Here is a 21,427-nt window from a genome sequence, read left to right on the forward strand (position 1 = left end):
TTTGAAATATAAACCCATTATGAAGCCCTTTCAATTATTTGTTCTACAGAAAAATTAATTTGTTAAAAATAAATGAGTTGTGAGTGGATTTCACTTCTTCATTTTTTGACCAATTTCAATAAATTTTTTAATGTAAACCCTTTATGAGGCACTTTCTAATAAATATACAAAAACAGAAAATTATTTATTAAAATTAATGAGTTATGAGTGGATTTCACTTCTCGAAAACTGGATTTCACCTCGATTTCCGATCTATGTTTTGAAAAAAAATGAAAAATTGCTCTAACTTCTTTATTTTTTGACCAATTTTAATAAAATTTGAAATATAAACCCTTGATGAGGCACTTTCTAATAAATATACAAAAACAGAAAATTATTTATTAAAATTAATGAGTTATGAGTGGATTTCACTTATCGGAATCTGGATTTCACCTCGATTTCCGATCTATTTTTGGAAAAAAAATGAAAAATTGCTCTATCTTCTTTATTTTTTGACCAATTTCAATAAAATTTGAAATATCAACCCTTCATGAGGCACTTTCTAATATGTTTATAAAAAATAAATTATTCATTAAAATAACTGAGTTCTGAGTGGATTTCACGTTTTGAGTGGATTTCACGTGAAATCCACTGGATTCCTGTATCACCCCGCACCCATTTATTTTCTGTATTTTTTCTTTCGGTTAATTCAAAATAACCTCCCTTGAATATTCTTTACGACAAGCGCCTAGTTCGAACAAAAAAAATAATGTTAAATAATATTTTTGCAGTGTTTTGCTCCATATAGTGCATTGATCATGCACAATGAACACCATAGAAGAACAACCACCTTATAAGGATTCAAAAAATGAAAAGAATACAAAGGTTGTTAGCTTTTCTGACGTTTTCTCTCAATATTTGAGACAAATATTTTGAAGATGTCAAATGAAAATGAAATATCCTTAAAGTTAAACTTGTTAGAGCTCCTAATAAGTCGGTGACATAAAAGCAATTCATTTTTTGATTTAAAGGCTAATATTTACGTTCACTTTGTCCTTTGTATATATGCTTAGATAAGGGATGATATTCATATTGGAATTATGGCGTCATTGTTTATTTAACATTGCACTCCGAATGGCTTACTTTAGTGCTATTTTCTGCCTGGCCAATATTTAAGTGTTGCATCGTTTTTCAAATTTCTGTCATGTTGAAATGTTTGCCAAGGATTGCATCATCAAATTACAAGCAAATCTAACATGTTTCACATGTGTAACAGAAAATAGCAGTATTTTAACTTTTATAGGCTAAGAAATATTTTCATATACTTTCTGTCAAAAAACTTATTTAAAAATTAACTTCACATACTTGGTTTTTACACTGGTTGTGACCCATGTAAGGACACTTTTGAAGTCACATGATTCCTTACTCTGACTGCGCAGTGTTGGTTTAAATATAATTTGTAATGTATGTTACTATTTAAAGGTTTTTGAAAGTGACTTGGGTGAAGCTGGTGTTGAAAGTTCACAGTGCATGATTGAAAGATTTCTTGCATCGTTTTCATGTGGAAATATCACATTTACTTGCTATTTTAAACCAACAATATATCGTATAATTAAAGTGTTTTAACTCTCAACTGAACTGTTATAATTATTTCTAGGCATGATATTCTTGTTAAATAATGAACTTGAATAACTTTGTTTATAAACTTAACCCAATAGATAACTCTGTAGCATAAATATAACCATTCTGCTTCTAGGTACCAACAATTGAAGACTTTGTCTTTATTAAACCGATTAGCAGAGGAGCCTTTGGGTAAGAAATACTTTAAAGTTATTGCTTAGATGTTATTCAGATATCCAAATCATTTAAGTTTTTCAATTATTTTTTTAAGTTTTCTATATTTTAAAAAAGTCTAGATCTAGGTATTATTAAAGCTTTTTGGGTTTCATATAAAATAATATGGCATAAAAATTCCTAAGTTGACCCAAAACTAGTGTTGGGAATCGGTTCCAATTTTACAATCGATAATCGGTTCCACTCAAGTAACCGATTATTGATACTACAATCGTTTTTTAAAATACTACTGAGATAAAACCTAAAGTGAAGTTTTATTCATGCACATTATTAAGCTCTTAATCATTATATGCATATATACGTTATGTCTATGATTAAGGTAATTAAGTGTTATATAAAAAATAGTTCATTTTTACTTGCTCATTGAGGCTTTCATCTGCCATTTTGTTAAAGATGACGTCTGAACACTTACTTACATTTTTTTCTTTCGATGATCAATTATAACCAAATACAATCGATTGTCGCCGATTTCAGGCCCAACCAATCGATTTTCAATTATAATCGATCATCGGAACATCACTACCCAAAAATTCTGATATTTTTTCCCAATTTTTACTACCATCCTTTTCCCTAAAGAGCTGAAAAAACCCAGATGCTGTAACTTAAATGTTTTCAGGAAAGTGTTTCTTGGACACAAGAAGAATCAGACGGACACTGTGTATGCAATCAAGGTCATGAAGAAGTCTGACATGATCAACAAAAACCTGACTAGTCAAGGCAAGTTTGCTATTGTTTTCAATATTTCAGTTGCAATTTATTATTTAAACCAAAATTATTATCTTATGTACATGTATTTAAGTAGTTCAACACAACATACAAAAGTTGAACTTGTATGTACATGAAGTGACTAGTTGTGTACTTCATTTATTGCTGATTTTAGTAAAAATCAAATTCCGTTCTATCTATCTCTGGGCCTATGTTTACATTATTATACCAATACATTAGTGCAAACAGTTAAAAGGTTTGGTATCACTATCATTATATCAAACATGTACAACCCTGTGTTAAACATTGGGCTCTCATTCGGAACACATCGGCCATTTTCCATTGAAAACAACCCAGATGTATGTCGGTATATCAGTAGAAGTAGTTCGTAAAATTTTAGATAAAAGTATTTATTAATTGTAGTGTTTTAAGTGCATTTTCTATATCTATATTATTTTATTAATTAATTGATTGCCAGTGTAGTGTTTTATTGCATAAATAATTAAGATTGCCATAAGTAAGGTCATTATGTTTAACTGCTGTATTGAAATCAATACTCAATCTTATTGCAGTGTAGTTAAATATAAAGATTTCTGACATTGTAAATGGACCAAATACATCCGAGGTTGTTTTCGATGGAGTTTTGAATGATTGTGCTCGGTCTTAGCATTCTTTTGTTAAAACAATCAGCAACACACCAAAAGTTTAATGCATGTTCTCAAACATTTATCTCTTGTCATTTAACTTGAGTGTTCATTTACTTGTTGTCGATTTAATTTAAACTGCTATTATTCATATTTTCTTGTAAATTTCTGAAGACGAACATGAGGCCCATTTGAGAATCAACCAAAAGATATTGACCAAAACAAATTGCCTTTCATCCAACATCCATTTAGTTATGTTTAAATATAAATCACTTTATATGTTAGTTAAACATGTATATGATTTTTATTTTTTACCATATATACATGTAGTATTGTTGATATGATTGGTTTTCCCTGACAGTGGTTACAGAGCGAGATGCAATGGCAAAAGTGTCTAGCCCCTTTATCGTGAAACTGTTCTATTCCATACAGTCCCAACAGAACATCTTCCTGGTAAGGCCTTACAATCAGAGAATTTGGAACATTTTTTATGTAAAGCATGAATAAAAATATATGTCATTTAGTGTCAAGCATTTTTAAGATGCTTCTTTTTTCTAGAAAAGGATTTTTGTTATAAAAAAATGAGGCATTGTGATTTGAATTGTAATTTTAAACTTTAAGTCAATTTCTGACACTTCCAGTTTTCATTAAAATTTTATTGTGTGATATTGCTAGTCCCGAGAGTGTACATGTATGGCAAGACCCATAACTGGTTTTATATTTGTGAGGTTGTGTCCTGAAAAAAACAGTCAAGTATTTGCGCTGCTTTCTTGTTCATTAAATTGATTAATTCATTTCACAGTACATAATTTAAGATTTGGCTTTGGCCATATTAAGATGAAATATAAAAAAAAATATCGTGCAGAATATTTGCAGCTGTAAATTCAGGATGCCAAAATCATTAAGGATTTTTGAATGAAATTGAAAAGTGAAATTACTGGTAGCCTGACCACATATGGCACTGGAATCGGCACTGTGCTATTAAAAAATGTTTTCCAATACCATTTTTGGCTTTCAAAATTATTTTGCTCGTTATATATTAGTATTTTAGCAATTTGTTTTTTTGTGCGGAATTATGGCAAATATATCCCAAGTTATTGTATTATTGTAACATAGATGATAAGTATTTTTTTCAAAATTAGATTTGTCTATGAAAAATTTATTCGGCTATGAAACATTCATCAACCCCTGTACCTCAATGGTAATGTAAATGTTAAGTTCATACACTGATTTTTTTCGTTGAAGATTATGGAATACCTGGTAGGAGGAGATGTAAAGAGCCTTCTTGGTGTGGTGGGCTACTTTGACCAACCAATGGCCATAATGTACGTGGCTGAGGTCACCCTGGCTCTTGAGTACCTCCACAGCAAGCGCATCATACACAGGTACAGCAATCAAGTAGTAAAGTATACACACTCAACATGATTGGTTTACAGTTGATGCTAAGACTGTTGTCTGATTGATAAATTTCGGTCTACTTACACAGCGGAGGAAATTGCCAAATCAGTGATAAAAAGGGTTCCCCTTCAGTCATTCACGATTTGGAGACTTATGACAATTTATTGCCTGGTTTTTCAAATACCTTAGTAAAAATCTCCTGTTCATAAGGAGTTTTTTTACAAACAATCTAGAACTACGGTTGTGTACTTGAAAGATTGATATAAATCCAACTGTTAAGATAATTTTTAAAGTTGCTCATACTCGAGATATTGGGGCTTAAATATATGGGGGTTTTTTGTGTGAAAATTTTCCACCTAAAGTTGTAGTAGCAATTCAAAAGGGCTTCATTTCCTGATTGGGAAATGCTGAATAACTTTTCCTGTGTGGTTTTCTTGCGGATTGGGAAATACATGTAGGTTCTTTTAAATCTGAGAACGTCTTGTAAATTTCTTGATATCTCAAGGATCAAAAAGTAAAATGAACGCTTTAAGATTGTCCATAGACTTTATATCCTTATGCACAGGACAATTGAATGTTAAACAAGCTTTTGTTTCGCAATTACATGCAAAACTATGTAGACAAATTCCCTTGTTTTCGGATTTGGCATTATCCTCCATTGTAACATAAAAGTGACCACTTCTTGAGATAACCTTTTTGGCACAAGTCTTCCTCAATAATAATGGCTACAGATAAAGGTCTTTGATATACCGGGTAATATCCATTGAAATCTTATTACTTCCAGTGGTCTAAATACGCACAAGTCTGCAAACCTTGTACTGTTTTGTAGGGCTTGCTTAAAATCTATTTTTTTACAGCTGGGTGTTTCTTACCATTTCTCTAACAAATTAGTCTAAAAGATTTGGAGTTTGGGGATATTTCTGCAAAAATGATAAAAAAGCAATATATACGATTGATTTTCAATGATTGTTTTCTTGGTACACGTAGTAATGAAATATGTTTTAAAAAAATGGTTTGGCTGAAAAGGTTACACTGAGTTCATTTAAATTTCAATTATTATTTTTTGATCTCTGATACTCTCCCATTGTTCACCTAAATTTTTTAACCTGAAAATATTTGATAATGTAGCCCCAGTATGCCTAATTTCAAAATGATGTCACCATCTTCTTACGTCAGTAAGGGTATGTTCTGTTCAAGAGACCTGAAGCCAGACAATATGCTGATCACAGACCGAGGCCACATCAAACTCACAGATTTTGGATTGTCCAAGTTCAACATGAGCTTCAGTAAGTCTTGCTTTGTAATACTCCCCTTTAAGGAATCTTAATCTAAGAGACTATTTATGGTAAAGCTGTGTTGGTGTTCCCTCTGTGGTTCTCTTATTCAGCTATTCTATTTCTATTCAAATGATTGCCTTTGTTTTACAAAGCTTACATAAGCATGTACATGCTTGTACTAGCAAATCTATTCTTTTTTAACGATCAAGCATGCTGTCTTAGGAAAGATTACTGAACTCCATTATCACAGATAATACCCAAAGGGCTTCCATTTAAAAAATGAACCTCAGAGAACATTATTTACTTTTATTAATAGATTTTCTCTGGGAAGTTTAAAATCTGTAACATACAAATGTTTCCCACACAGGTTGAAGCACAACATATGTAACACCATTGTTTGACTGTGCTTAATAATTATTATACTTGACTGTCTAAGGTTGAAGTACATGTAACAAAAGATACATGTATATGCTGTATTCAATCAAACAGGTACATTTTGCCTTGTCATACGGCTATTGAGCTTTTGGAAGTCAAAAGTCCGGGCCAAAGCCGGAAGAAATAAAACTTGGCCTCTAGGTATTGTGCCATGCACTATGTTACTGCTAAGTGCACAAAAATATAAATAAATTGGGAACTTCATACAATGTCTATGATGAAGTGAATATAAAATTGGATTATTATTATTGAAAATAAAAGCCAATGAAGAATGTGAATTGATAAATCATGCACAATTAGTGCAATTATGTTTTTGCTAACTTAAGCACTGACATAGAGCATGCAGTATTTAATTTTCATTGGAACAGTTTGTGGGTCATGTTGCAAACAATATAACAATTCCTAACTTCACTTTAAACCAGGGGCTGTATTCATAAGGCTTCTAAGTAAAAATTATGGAATTCTTAACAACGAATATTTTAAATACCCCCTATATTTCATAAAATTTATTGATATGCCTTTATTTATTGAAATTTTTTATTGCTTATTTTCATATCTTTGGTGTAAAATAAGACTGTTTCCTATCTTAAAATTCAATTTATAAAAGCATTTTTTCATTCAGTTGAAATTGTTCACCAAGATGATTTATGCATACGGCCCCAGATATTCTGTTTTGATTTGCCGAAGCAGCGTTACTAAGTCACATACATAGGTACTGTTTGGTTGACTACTACAATGACTATGTTAGTTATTTGAATAACATCTCATCCTCTTTTTCAAATAGAAAACACCATTAAAACATTGAAGATTTATAGGAGAATGTAAGTTTTATTATTTGTTCGCCTGTCCATTTTTATTTTATTTTTTACATTTGAGATGTTGAGAGCCCATGAAAATTTACCCTGATGGACTTGAACCCAACATTTGCATAAATGGCTGACACTTATATTACATGAACACCCACCAGCCCTTAGATCCGATCACGGTTTTAATAATATTATTTTGCATTACTGTATTCTACAGATGCTGATGTACCCATGACCCCTAGGACACCGATGCCATACAGCTTGAAGAATTACAATGCACACCGAACTCCTGGGCAGATCTTATCCTTGAGATCATCTCTAGCTTTTGTGAGATCATTTATATTTGTAACTTTTATATCTACCTATATATTTTAATAAGGCAACCTTTAATATCACATTCTCTGATTTTTACTTCACCTACAAGTTTATCTATGCTCACTGGCTATGTGTGATTCAGTTTTAAAGATTCATATGTGCCAGATTCAGTCTTAAAATGTTTGTGTTCTTAAAAATTAGCTTATAAATAGTTAAATACTGTTATGTTTAAACTCCCTAATCTCTCTTCTTTAATGGATAAGAATAAAGGCTAAAATGAGTCTGTGAAGTCAATTGTATGTAGATTTCTATTGATACCCAATTTCTTGTATACTTGCAGAGCAGTGATGGTGACCAGTCTAGTTCCTTGTACAGCCCCCATCCGATGGTGATGTCTCCGCTTGCTGAGGTGTCCTTTAATATGCAGCAGAGGCAGGCTGGCCCCGCCTCCCACGCTACACCATGTCGCCCAACCCGTGACTTGGCAGGCCCTGGAGCCCACAAAACTCCCGGCCCTGCCCACCAGACACCACGGATCAACCCCAATAGGTAATCTTGCCTCACATGCTTTACCATGTTAGCCAACCATCAACCCTTGGTCCCACAAAACTCTGAGACCTGCCAACCAAACACCAAGGAAATACCCCTCTTGGTTATATTGTCTCAAACCTTAGCCCATGTTGCCTCATTCACAATTTGCCTCAGGGCATGCAACACCACAGACATACCCACCAAACACCAAGGATTCACCCCCTCAAGTGATCTAACCTCCCAAGTTACACCATATTACTCAACCTACAAAATATTGACCTCTGTGCAAATACCCATAGGCAGACCGCAGTACCAATCAGACACCTAGGATACACCAAAACAGGTAATTGTGCCCTCCATATTGCCGCACCAACAACATTTTGGGCATAGGAGCTTACAACACCACTCATCACCACCCTTGGGCTTCACCCTCACCTTCACTTAAATATTCTGCTCAAAGCACAATAAGCTTGGCCAAGACCCTAGGGATTCACCAACGCAGGGCATGAGAAAATATGTTTTTGCGATTGAATCCTTTGTACATAAACAAGGAAACATGAAAAACCCACCAAGCGCAAAGAATCAGAAAAGTTTGACTATAATATATACATGTATATATATATAAATGTGCATACATCAAACTATTTATAGGCTACTGAAGCAGAAGTCTATGAGGGATGAGCTCCTCTCTCAATCTGCATCCAAGGTCTTGAGTTGTCACAGTATGCAAGCTTCAACACCAGGCCGCACAGCAAACAAGGTTGCTCCCGTGTCCAGCCTTATGACGACACTAGAGGTATGTACTCATTTTATATGTCCTAATACGCTCTCAGTCATCATCCAAGATCCTGGCATTCATGCAAAGCATGACAGCTAAGCCATACAGACCTGCTCCAGTGGCCAGCCTTGTGTTTACAGTAGGGTATTCAATGTCTACTTTACATGTATGCAATGTCTACCCTTGAGATATGCACTATCTACCCTTGAGATATGCACTATCTACCCTCAAGGTATGCAAAGTCTACCCAAAGAGTATGCAATGTCTACCCTCAAAGTATGCAATGTCTACCCTCAAAATATGCAATGTCTACCCTCAAAATATGCAATGTCTACCCTCAAAGTATGCCATGTCTACCCTCAAAGTATGCAATGTCTACCCTCAAAGTATGTCATGTCTACCCTCAAGGTATGCAATGTCTACCCTCAAAGTATGCAATGTCTACCCTCAAAGTATGCAATGTCTACCCTCAAGGTATGCAATGTCTTCCCTTGAGGTGTGCCATGTTTACCCTTGAGGTATGCAATGTCTACCATAATGGTACTTGTATTAATGTGTACACTCGAGATAATCATATGCAACTTTTACACTCTGGCATACATGAAATTGAAGTGTTGCATGAATGTATATATGTAAGGAAACTAGAGAAGGTAAACTCAATTTTGTTTTGATCCTTGCCACATAATAATTGTACTGTGTGAGTGTTAATAACTACTACATGTATCATCATTGTTCTCAAAGAAGTTCAGTCATAGCCCTTGTTTCATTGGTGGCAGGTTTGTAGCCATTTAATTAATGCAGTATCTGATTAAACAAACATTGTTAAGTAATGATGAATGTTTCAGGCGTCAGCAGACTGGACGCAGTCGACAGGCTGCAATATGGAAGATGTGAGCAGCTCTGTCAACATTGAGGACATTAGCTCAATCCATCTAGCACGCCCTATAGGCCTTTCATGTAGAGATAGTCTTGATGTCAATTCTCATCTCGACTCCATTGGAACGGAACAAAGCCAAGATTCGGATGATGTTTTCTTTGGCAATTCTTTCAAGTCTTCTGTAACTGGGGAGGTTTCGGAGAATTCAATAATTAAGCAGAAAAATGTTGGAAGCTCCGAACGTCATAATGGGAAATGTTCATGCAAGGCTGACAGAAGGGAGCGCCATTGCTCAGAGTGTGACAGCCACTGCAAGGTGCCGTCAAGACAAGAGCGGATGACTGACGATACTCCCCAGATGCATCGGACTGACGAGTCTGTGTGGAGCTCGTACGCAGCCAGGAACTTACGGTCGTTGAGACATGGGTCGTATTCCGAGGATACTGATGGTGATAGTGACAATAAAGAAAATGGGGGAATCACTAGCGTAGAAGGTAGCCAATGCGAAGTTTTTGGTCAAGTGAAAGAAAAACAAGAAGTACAGCAACTGCGACATTCCCTCAGTTTTAGTGTTTTTGATGACATAAAGGCCAAGTGTGGTACAAGCAATTATCAAAGAAGTAAACCAAGAAAACTAGTCAAAACAAAAAGTTTTTGTTATCCTTCTGATGAGGAGAGTGACTCTGATGTAAGTCGATACCAAGATCGTGTACGGTTTGCAAGAAAACGCAGTTTCTGTCATGTTGAAGTGAGTCCTGTACGGCGTACGCATAGTGCAGATTCTGGGCTCACCCAGGAGTTCAGAATGTTGAAATGTGGGAGCAGCGGGGAACCGCTGTATAAGAGGAGTAACTCCATACCACGTACAAGGATTAGATTTCCTAGTGGTCAGGATGGTAAAGAAAAGCCATCTTGTCATAAACCTGGAGCATCGGGTCGGTGTAATCCTGATAAAACAAGGCAATGCCTTGACCGAATCACTACCGACTGCAAGAAGTTATACAGCTCAGATAACTTGGTGTCCCTGTCGGCGGATGAACAGAGACTTGTAGAGGGACATAGTGACACGTCGGAATCTGAGAGAATGACATCATCAGGAGGTAAATCTGGGATGCACAGTGGGGACGAAGAGAAATCTACAGGCCAGGATTCTAAATGTGTATCTGAAGATTTTCTTGATAGCCCTATCTTCACACAGATGAAATCTGAACAAAACAGGCATGATAATCTACCTCAAAAAGGACCTGTGATTGATAAGCGGATTGCTAAACTTCAAAAGCCTTTTGCTTCTAGTTTAAAATCGGAGGGTGAGGTTGATCCATTCAGCCCAAACCTGTCTAGTATCCAGGACAGCTCACAACATGGTTGGATGGATATGTCTGTGTTCACGCCACCACCTGAGGGGAATGTTCTGAACCAGGAGAAATGCGGGTATGTGTGCTGGCATTATGCATGAATGTTTTTTAGGGTTCTATTAGCTTAATTCGTATTTTCATCTGCTTTCTGATTTTTCATCTCTGTGTTGCCTGCACGGTATACAAATAGGAATAAATATGTCTGTCATCATGGTCTGCATTGTCATCACACTTGCGTTTCAATCAAATGCTGACTTATTTACAATCACATTTTTGTGCTCTTTTGGATACCTATATGACTAAAAAACCATTAGATGGTAAAATTACAAAAAAAACATTGGCAATCTCCTGCTTAGAAATTTGATCTTTGCATCTTTTACGGTGAATCTGTTAATATTATAGGCTTTGATGTAAATATCTATATCTGTGTCAATGTTAAACTTATCTGAAGTTAGAAGAATTAGTATAAATTGACTGTAAGTGTAATGTTTGCTTTGCTTTAAGGTAAACAAGCTCCTGACCGACAGACTTGATTTATTTTCGGCCTTTTCTAAATTTGTTTCAGGTCCCCACAAGCCCAGCATGAAGCCAAGCCGCTTTTTCCACCTCCTGCGCCAAGGACAAGGGTATGTGTTTTAAAGTCAGCTGATAAATAACTTCAATGGAGAAAACTGCGGTGGTTGAAATTGGCACAAGCTCCCTAGCCCTGCACTGATAAAATGCTTTCCCAGCTTGGTAAAAGTCTTAATTTTATAAAGTCAGGCTTGTTCAAGTATTCTTATGTCATTCATGAGTTTGAGAAAATGGGCTTGTTCATCTAAAAGTCTAATTTTGATATAGATATACATTTAAGTAACACATTGCATTTAAAAAACAACACTGTTTCAAGCATTCTAAGACCAGAAAATCAAAGCCAGGATTACCTAGGGTGGTGGTCTCCCATCAAGATAACACAAGATGCCTCTTGTACCACGCCCTACAACAGTTGAGCATCACTTATGATATATCCTCTATTTACTGTTTCCAGCATCCATCAGGCAAGAAGATCCCGGCCAATATTAACCTAGGGGAGAGAACCCCAGCCAAGCTAACGCAAGGGGACGCCTTGCGTCATCGAAATACCTCGGAGGGATCCACATCTTCTTGTATTGCTATGACTCCAGAGCCTTATTTGAAGGTCAGTCTTTAATTGTCTTGTTATTAAAATTGAAGAATGCTTTCATAGATGTGAACACTATTATTTAGACATTACTACAGGGAAGTCAAGATAAAAATCAAAAATAATCCTGATATAATGTATTAGGATAAAGAGCTTTCAATTTAAAACCACTGGTATTATACTTTTGTTAAGTTTGTTTTTGCTGGACATTTGTGTTCAATATAGTTAAAAGGAAATGGATATAAATGTCTTTGAGCTGGATGTAACTGGCTGTGAATCCATTTCAACAGGGTTCTTAGCCTATTAACTCTTGGACTTAATTAAATATTCAGGATCATGAATTTGGGTCTTTTATTATTTGTTTACTAATAAACTCCTTATTCAAGCAATTTTGAGCCATAATTTGCATGTGTTTGAAGATGTTAAAGTATTATATTGCTTGTAAAAAGTATTGTATTACATTTCATCACCCAAGTGCAAGAACTCAATAACTGCATATATAGAAAAGCAATTATTCAGTTTTGGCATTAAAACTGTTTATTGAGGAATGCACCAAGAATGATTGAAAAAAGAACTGATTGTGCATATAATGTTTTGAGTCAATCATTTCAATTTCTTCCAGGTACATTTCCAAACCCCAGATGTAAAGCGGACTCCTTGTGCCCCTGTTACCCGGTTCCATTCATTTTCACATCCCCTTAAGACGCCATACAGGACCCCTAAGTCTGTGCGACGGGTCCCACCCCCCACAGAAGAAGAAAGAATTCTGGGGACACCTGATTACCTTGCCCCTGAAATCCTCCAGCAAAAACCACATGGTATTCCGGATATGCTTTTTTTATTTCATGTTAAAAAAAGATAATCAAGGAACAGGAAACTTCATTTTTATCAGCACTGGCAATTTAGTCACATTTGCAATTTAAAAGCAATTGTTCTTGGTAAACCTAATAAAATTCCCACAACATGATTCATGTAGGTACATGTAGGTACATTTTAACATTTGTACATGTTCTGTTACCAAATGTATGTGGTAAAACACATCTCAGTTAGTGGATACTGTTTTTTTATCCCATAAACTCTTGATAAACTGCAAAAACTGAGTTGGAAAAATAGGGTTGAATTCCATTTTAATATATACTCAGAAGTTGCTCTGGGCTAGTATTCATAAAACATGTAAGTCATTTCTTAACAAAAGAATATTCAATTTGATCTCAATTTCCGTTATTTCTCGTAGCCAGATTAAAAGAAAAGTAAAAGTGATTTTAACCTGAAAGAATGTTTGTTACATAAACATAATAGTAAATAAAGTATTTTAGATATAACTAAGTTATTATATCATATGACAAGTGGATACACTGGTTTGCGAGATGGTATCTTGTGTTGCATTTCTGGTTTTGGGGCATATGAATTAGGTCGTAGACCACCAAGCAAGATAGGTGTGTTTCCCCCACCTATTCTTTTGCCAACAGTATAACACCATACCAAAGTTTTCGATAGATATTATGTGGATATTTCCGCCAGGATGTGATTAAAAATATTACGTTGTCCGCACCATTGACTGGTTAATGGATACTTACGAATAGTCTGAGCCTACTACAAGCGTTGAAATGGACTTTCTTTTTTATTCACTGCATATTAAACATAATATTTATTTTTTACTCACTGTAATTTTTCTCACCATTTTCCCGTGTGTATCATCTTTCATTTTGAACTAATTACAGTCAAGTTTCATTTATATAGCGTAACACTGTGCTAACGAGTGTGATGTGTTTTATGCTGTAAAAACTGTTCTCAGTTGTCATTAAGGACATAATTTTCAAGCCTGATATTATTTCGAAGGTCCCGGTGTAGACTGGTGGGCTCTGGGGATCTGCATGTTCGAGTTTCTGACTGGCGTGCCTCCCTTCAATGACGAAACACCGGAACTTGTCTTTGAAAATATATTAAAACGAGGTATGCTTTGCTAATTTTTATCCTTATAATATTCGATATTTGTATTGTGAACATTATCAGATTGTGAAGTTCATTGCAAACGTGTTGCATTAGCACAGACAAATGTTGATGGAAAATGGAAACCATAATTATTGAAGAAAATGCTATTCCTATTATTCATGTAGATTATCTTCTACTCATATTGTGTGCGGTATACCATTTAAGTTATGCAATCTTTATATATTACAATACCATTATAAAAATACCCAGATAATCAATAATTCTCCTCCCCCTTCAATTTAAGACATACCGTGGCCAGAAGGGGAGGAAGCTATCAGCCCGGAATGTCAAGACGCCATCGAGGCTCTGCTTAACCCAGACGCCATGCACCGACCTGGGGCCAGAGGTATGTACTTTTGTCTGTTCAATATTTTTTTTATTTAGATTGTTAATTAGTTTTGTTAACTCTTGTAACAATGAGTGTGATTTATTGTTTGATCATCACTTGTTTGGTATGTAAACTTCTTAAAAGATAGAAATAGTTATATATTAATCAGTTCATACAGTGAGTCTGACAAAACAAGGCATTAGAGAAATGCTTTGTAACTTGGGACAATTATGAATGATGGTTTGATAAACAATCCTTAGTTAAGTCAAACATGCTTTGATATTAAAAAAGTCTATATTAAAATCAAAGTTTTACTTGGGGACTAAACAAAATTGTGTTTTAAGAACAGTACAGGACATTTATTTCCAAGAAGGTGATAGACCCATCTGGCAAAACATGTACATATACTATGGCGACAAAAGCAGCAATAACACAATAAACACAATTTATGCAAAAAGTCATAAATGATTTATAATAATGAATACATAATTATGCAGACATAGAGAGGTGCACTAATAGTTAATATTTATCGTTGTCTTCATAAGACCACTTGATTCAGTTACTGTGTAATTGTTAACAAACATATAAATGACAATTGCACCAATCATGCTTATGATAAATTGTAGTATGGTCATTGATAGGACAGGCCTCTATGTTTTTAAATGTTTAGGTACATGATTCACCAGAAATCCAAATGCGAATACTGAGATTTTTGGTAAATGAAAAATAAGTGAATCAGAATCATAATTATGTAGATTATGCACCTTTAGACAACCACAAATAAATTAGTGTACTACAATAAACCAATATGTCAATTTTTGTGTCGCCTGAAAAGACGACATATAGGGGTTACTTTTGTCGGCGGCGTCCGCGTCCCATTTTTGCTTGTCCGGGGTATATCTCCTAAACTATAAGTGGTATCAACTTGAAACTTCATATGTACATAGATCTAATTGAGGGCAAGTGCAGTGCACAAGAACTGTTACTCTTGCTTCCATATTTTTAGAGTTTTGCCCTTTGTTATTTTTCATGCTTAAAGTTTTGTCCGGGGCATATCTTGTAGAATATGAGAGTTATCAACTTGAAACTTCATATGTAGATAGATCTCATGGAGGGCAAGTGCAGTGCACAATAACAGTAACTCTTGCTCTCTTAGTTTTAAAATTATTGCCCTTTGTTAATTTTCATGCTTAAAGTTTTGTCCGGGGCATATCTTGTAGAATATAAGAGTTATCAACTTGAAACTTCATATGTAGATAGATCTCATGGAGGGCAAGTGCAGTGCACAATAACAGTAACTCTTGCTCTCTTAGTTTTAAAATTATTGCCCTTTGTTAATTTTCATGCTTAAAGTTTTGTCCGGGGCATATCTTGAAGACTATAAGAGGTATCAACTTGAAACTTCATAGCTAGACAGATCTCATTGAGGGCAAGTGCAGTGCACAATAACAGTAACTCTTGCTTTCTTAGTTTTAAAGTTATTGCCCTTTGTTAATTTTCATGCTTAAAGTTTTGTCCTGGGCATATCTTGAAGAATATAAGAGGTATCAACTTGAAACTTCATAGCTAGACAGATCTCATTGAGGGCAAGTGCAGTGCACAATAACAGTAACTCTTGCTTTCTTAGTTTTAAAGTTATTGCCCTTTGTTAATTTTCATGCTTAAAGTTTTGTCCGGGGCATATCTTGAAGAATATAAGAGGTATCAACTTGAAACTTCATAGCTAGATAGATCTCATTGAGGACAAGTGCAGTGCACAAGAACCGTTACTCTTGCTGCCATATTTTTAGAGTTATTGCCCTTTGTTAATTTTCTTGCTTAGGTTTTGTCCGTGGCATATCTCGTAATCTATAGGAGGTTTCAACCTGAAACTTATTCCGTAGGTATATCTGATTGAGGGTTCAAATGCCACCTACACTTGAAAGTTAAATGGCAACATCATTGTCTATAAATGAATAAAATGCCAATCTAACCGCTATAATGTCTACAGTAAATAATTTGTCAGGCGACACATCCGACTCGCGGAGTTCTAGTTTGGTCTTAACTGTCTGACTCACAAAAATGCCCAAGACTCCATTGGCAACAGTCAACAAACTTTTTTTTAACTGTGGCCTAAACTATACCTTGTTGTCTCATTACAAAACTTATTATGTATATGTTCCAGTTGTGCGTCATATGCCGGTGTTTGAGGGTATACACTGGGCCCACTTACTGGACTCTGAGGCACCCTGGGTCCCCGAGCCCAATGACGCCACTGACACCACATACTTTGAAGGTACCTGCACCTTTTACTTAAGCTTATCGAGTTTTATGTTGGAATATATACATGTCTTTAAACTATTTTTGGATAATGCTGAGCTTGTTTGTATATTTTTAAGTTTGAAAATTTAGCCCTCTCTCACTTCAAAATCAAACGTCAGGGCTCACAGAGCAGGGACACAAATGCAATGATGCATACAATTTGACCAAATTTTCTAAAAATTACAATTAACTGTCTTTATATCTTTTTAGGCAGATAATAATTACTTTTTTTGGTTTCAGTGTAAGATCGCAATATATTTCTTCGAGTTGAACCCAAAAGCAAATATTTCACTTGTGTCTAAGCCACTCATTTTTTGGTGCTCACTTGGTGCTGACTATTCAGCAAACTTACACTGAAACAAACAATTATCCTTTATATATTTGAGATACGTTCTTGTTTATTTTCAGCGCGAAATTTGATGCAAAATCTTCTTGTATCTGACGTGGATTTCTGAGTGTTGGATCTGCTGCTATCGGACGTGGATTTCTGAGTGTTGGATCTGCTGCTATCAGATGTGGATTTCTGAGTGTTGGATCTGCTGCTATCAGATGTGGATTTCTGAGTGTTGGATCTGCTGCTATCGGACGTCAATGTCTTTTTAAAACTCAATTTTTTTCTCAATGTCTCATATTTGCAAAGTTACCACACTTGACTTATCATCTTCCATCAAACCGCTCCCCCTGTAAATATGTTGGGCCCTTGTCACATTCTGTGATGGCTGTAGTTATTTCAATAGCTGAATATACTTGTTCATAAGAATTCTTATAACATATTCCTATTATTATGACACATTGATTATGACGTAGCATATTTTTGGTAACCGGTTAGTTATATATGTTATTATATTGTTGGTAATAGTTTTTGTTAATTCTTACAACATGTCAATTGAGCCGAAATAGTTTTTGTACTTACCATGACACTGTCATTGTATTCATAATTTTACTTTGTTATCTTTTACTTATTAGAAGCAAACATGGATTTATTAACCAATTTTTCTTGTCCTCTATATATACTTTTTACATTTTGTACATTTCTCATTATGTTGTCTCCCTTTTGACTTTACTGTAAATTTGTCATTATTCTTATTCCTATACTTCATCTTTTTCTTCACCAAAATTTTTACCGGAGCAGAACTTGAAAACTACTTGAAAGTTTTCAATGAAACTTGGAACATAGATAGATACTGATGTAAACTTTTGCATCCTCATAACTGGGGCACTTTATATCAAAATTGTCTCCTCTGGTTCATCTTTCTTATAATGCAAACTTCTTTTGATAGGGACTATGTGAAGATTAGCACTCAAATAACTCTAGGGCACTTGATTGCAGTTATCTCCCCTTGTTTCTTTTGTTAAGTTTGCAGATTGTCAGCTTTAGAAGAAAATGTCAGGTTTTCGTCATTGCCTTTTGCCAAAATTTTTAACTTTAGCCATTCCTCAATAACAGTTAAAGAATCTGTCTTTGATAACATGAATCAATCTTATGTATGCAACTGAATCTTGATGCATGGTACCAAAGACTATGTTGGCTTTGTTAATTATTATGTCCTTTATTCCACTAAAATAAACCCCACAGAATAAGCTATGTGACCGTCTTGTTTGTTTTTGTTTAACTCAAAAATGTGCTTTTTATGTAAAACACTAGTCAATTAATACTTCTTACACTACTTTGTAATGAAGTGAAGGAGAAAATATTCATATTTCATATAAAGTCTATTTAGTAACTAGGAGATCTGGTGCGGTATTCATAAAACATTTCCTAACTTAAGTCAATTTCGTTTATAAGAAATATAGTTTTTATACTCAAATTAAAATACATGAATTATGTTATTTCTACATAAAAGTGTGTATTTTGAATTTAGTTTATGAAGTAGTTTTAACATTTTCAAGACCAAATATCAAATGAATAATGAAATACTTAAATTAGGAGGCTGACTTAAGAGTACAGGCTCTGTTCTAAATAATTATAGTGAGTATTCGGTGCTAATCCAGTGGTGTATGCACTTTATCATGTATATGAACTTGTTGTATCTATGTATATAATGCTTGTTACATCATTCCTGTGATACTGTTAATATGTTTTATGTGTATTGTGTGTGTCTATGTAATTGTAAGCTCATAAATATTAAATACAGATTAATTTACTTTTACGGTTTGGAATTGCATATATTAAACTTACTGGTACATGTATACTGCATATATTTATGGAAATTGTACATGATATTCAAGTGGGTGTAAATGATCTGGCCCCAATTCCTCGAAACTTCTTAAGCTTAACAGGCTTAAGTCACATATATCAATTAGCCAAAATACATACTGAAAATAGATTTTGATAAATGAAAAATGGCTTACTGTCATAATCATATAGATAATTCCTACATAATTTCTAAAAATTCTTGAAGAAGTAAATATAACACATTTTATAGAGCAACAAAAATAGTGAGAATAGCTTAATCCTGTTATAAGAGACTAAAGAAGTTTCAAGAAATTGGGGCCTGTCTCATAACAAAAACATGTTATACCCTTATATACTGTATGTGTTCCCTCTTTTCTTCGATTGTTATAGATGATATTATAGATGTTATTTATGATGAGCTTGGGCGACTATAAATTAATTGTTAGATATTTAGCCTCTCCCGCCCCCTCTTTCCCTTAAATGTTACTACTCTTAAAAATGTTGAATTAGGGTCTATATCGGGCCAGGAATGGCGTTAATTCATTTATACGATGCTAATGTATAACATTCACATGTAAAAATTGCGAATTGTTACGATTGTGTTCGTGGCTTGTCTAGAAACACATGTTTATGGCCCCTTCAATAAGAAAGAGCATGAACACATATTCAACGGTGTAACAGTCATTTAAGAAAAATAAAATGTCACCCCAACTCCCACCCCCATTGAAAAAGAAATTGGATGATAATCTTGTAATTAATTAATAATGGCCTTACTAGAAATAGTGAAACCGCTAGTTATTAGGGTTTTAGCTAAGACTTTTGGAAGGGTGCTAAACCCTGTCCATTTTGGATGCACCCCTCTGCCTTCTTGAAGACGAGCATGTGCACATTCTACCTTCCTGGGACTGTATGTTTTAGATAATAAATAGTAATATGCTTCGCTTAAAAGCTGAATATATTAGTATAAAGTCAATATATCTTGCATTTGAATGCTCAAACGACTTCAATTTAATTAATTTCTAACATTTATTGTGAAATTAATATCTATTCAAGTTCATCTCCGCTCGAAACAATGTGCCTTTTTACGCCTAGTACTCTGTCCCTTCTCAGCAACACCTTGCCCTTTTAAAACCTGGCTAAGACCAAATAGTTATATCACAGACATACGTACATATATCCTAGGTTATATCTACCCACAATAATGAGAGTTCGACATAGATAGATCATACGTGTTATTATTTTGACATTTGTTATGTATCCTTGCAACGAGTCTGCCAAGTACAAAACACGTCTGACATCCATTTAGATGGACTATGGTTATATCATGCAATTTTTTTTTGCTGCTCTGATTTTCCCAGAAAAGCACCTCATAAGATAGCTTTGATGTCATTGTCTCCTTGTCGTCGGCGGTGTACAAAATACGTCCAACTTCTCAAATTAAACTAAGTACACATGTCTGCAGAAGCTATTCGCACTTGTGTAGCAGACCCATAATTTCGGATTAAATAATTGTCGAGTTATGCCCCATTTTAAATGAAATCCCAACAACGGACGAGCATTGCCATTGGCTCGCGAGGAACTGGTTCAGTATAAAGTCAAATGTAATATGCTTGCTTTTGCACATAATTTATTTTCCATGGACGATATTATGATCATTACTATTTGGGCATAAGGTTTACAGAGCCATTGGAATTGTGTGCGAATTGCTGAAGAATTTGCTTAAGAATGCAAAATAAATAATACGAAATAAAACGTGTTTGTTATGCATTAATTGCATCATTGGACTTGCATGTTCCATTACTGGAGCACCATACTCACATCATCATATGTAAACCTTTGTAATAGTTTTCAATATCAAAATTCTTGTTACCAACAGACTTCTTAGCGTGAATTATGATTTAATTAATTGTTTATGCGAGAAAATATTTTGAAGCAGACCATTTTTAAGTAATGCACGTACTTAATGGATGAATAATCATGGACAGGGTGCCCTCAATCGGTCTAATATCCTCCGGGGGATAAAGTGTATTCATTTCAATAGTTTCATGGGTGCACATAAATATTGCTCACGGATTCACGCAATAGAAGCCGCTTTTTGTTTAATGCTAAATGTTCGTATTCACTTTAAATCAATAACGTTCATCGAACTAGTGCTGGTAATTTGACAGCGGGACAGCGGACGTAATAGCTACACAACATAACACATGTCTATGAAGGTAAAATGGGAAGTTGGAAACATTTTGACGAATCTATGTGCAAAACCACGACCACGCTACATTCAGCAAAATGTGTTACCTTAACTCGTAAACTTAACAGATTAGGCAGCCGTGTTAGTCCTTATTTCTGGATGTGTCGCGTTCAAGTCCCCCGTCCCTACATCTTAGTTCATCGCTCCGCCGTACTTGACGTCATCAATCGTGTGGTTCTACATATATGCTAATAGTTTATGTTAACACTATTTGGATGTAGGCATATTCAATATATCTGTTTGGCACTGGGGGGGGGGGGGCATTTATA

At 34.9% G+C, this 21,427-nt stretch overlaps 1 protein-coding gene across 1 annotated transcript; it reads left to right on the forward strand.

The window, feature by feature from the left end:
• Positions 1–726: 726 nt before the first annotated feature.
• On the forward strand, positions 727–20,601 carry LOC128230233 (serine/threonine-protein kinase greatwall-like). Its single transcript, XM_052942330.1, has 17 exons — positions 727–864; positions 1,736–1,791; positions 2,450–2,550; positions 3,544–3,635; positions 4,428–4,567; positions 5,778–5,866; positions 7,316–7,425; positions 7,754–7,962; positions 8,596–8,740; positions 9,568–11,030; positions 11,520–11,580; positions 11,982–12,131; positions 12,736–12,931; positions 13,953–14,066; positions 14,350–14,451; positions 16,598–16,708; positions 17,143–20,601. Exons 1-17 carry the CDS (start codon positions 805–807, stop codon positions 17,187–17,189), a joined length of 3,246 nt encoding a protein of 1,081 aa, XP_052798290.1. The 5' UTR covers positions 727–804; the 3' UTR covers positions 17,190–20,601.
• Positions 20,602–21,427: the final 826 nt, after the last annotated feature.

The sequence above is a fragment of the Mya arenaria genome, chromosome 4 (genome assembly GCF_026914265.1).
Source record: "Mya arenaria isolate MELC-2E11 chromosome 4, ASM2691426v1".
Classification (NCBI taxonomy): Eukaryota; Metazoa; Mollusca; class Bivalvia; order Myida; family Myidae; genus Mya; species Mya arenaria.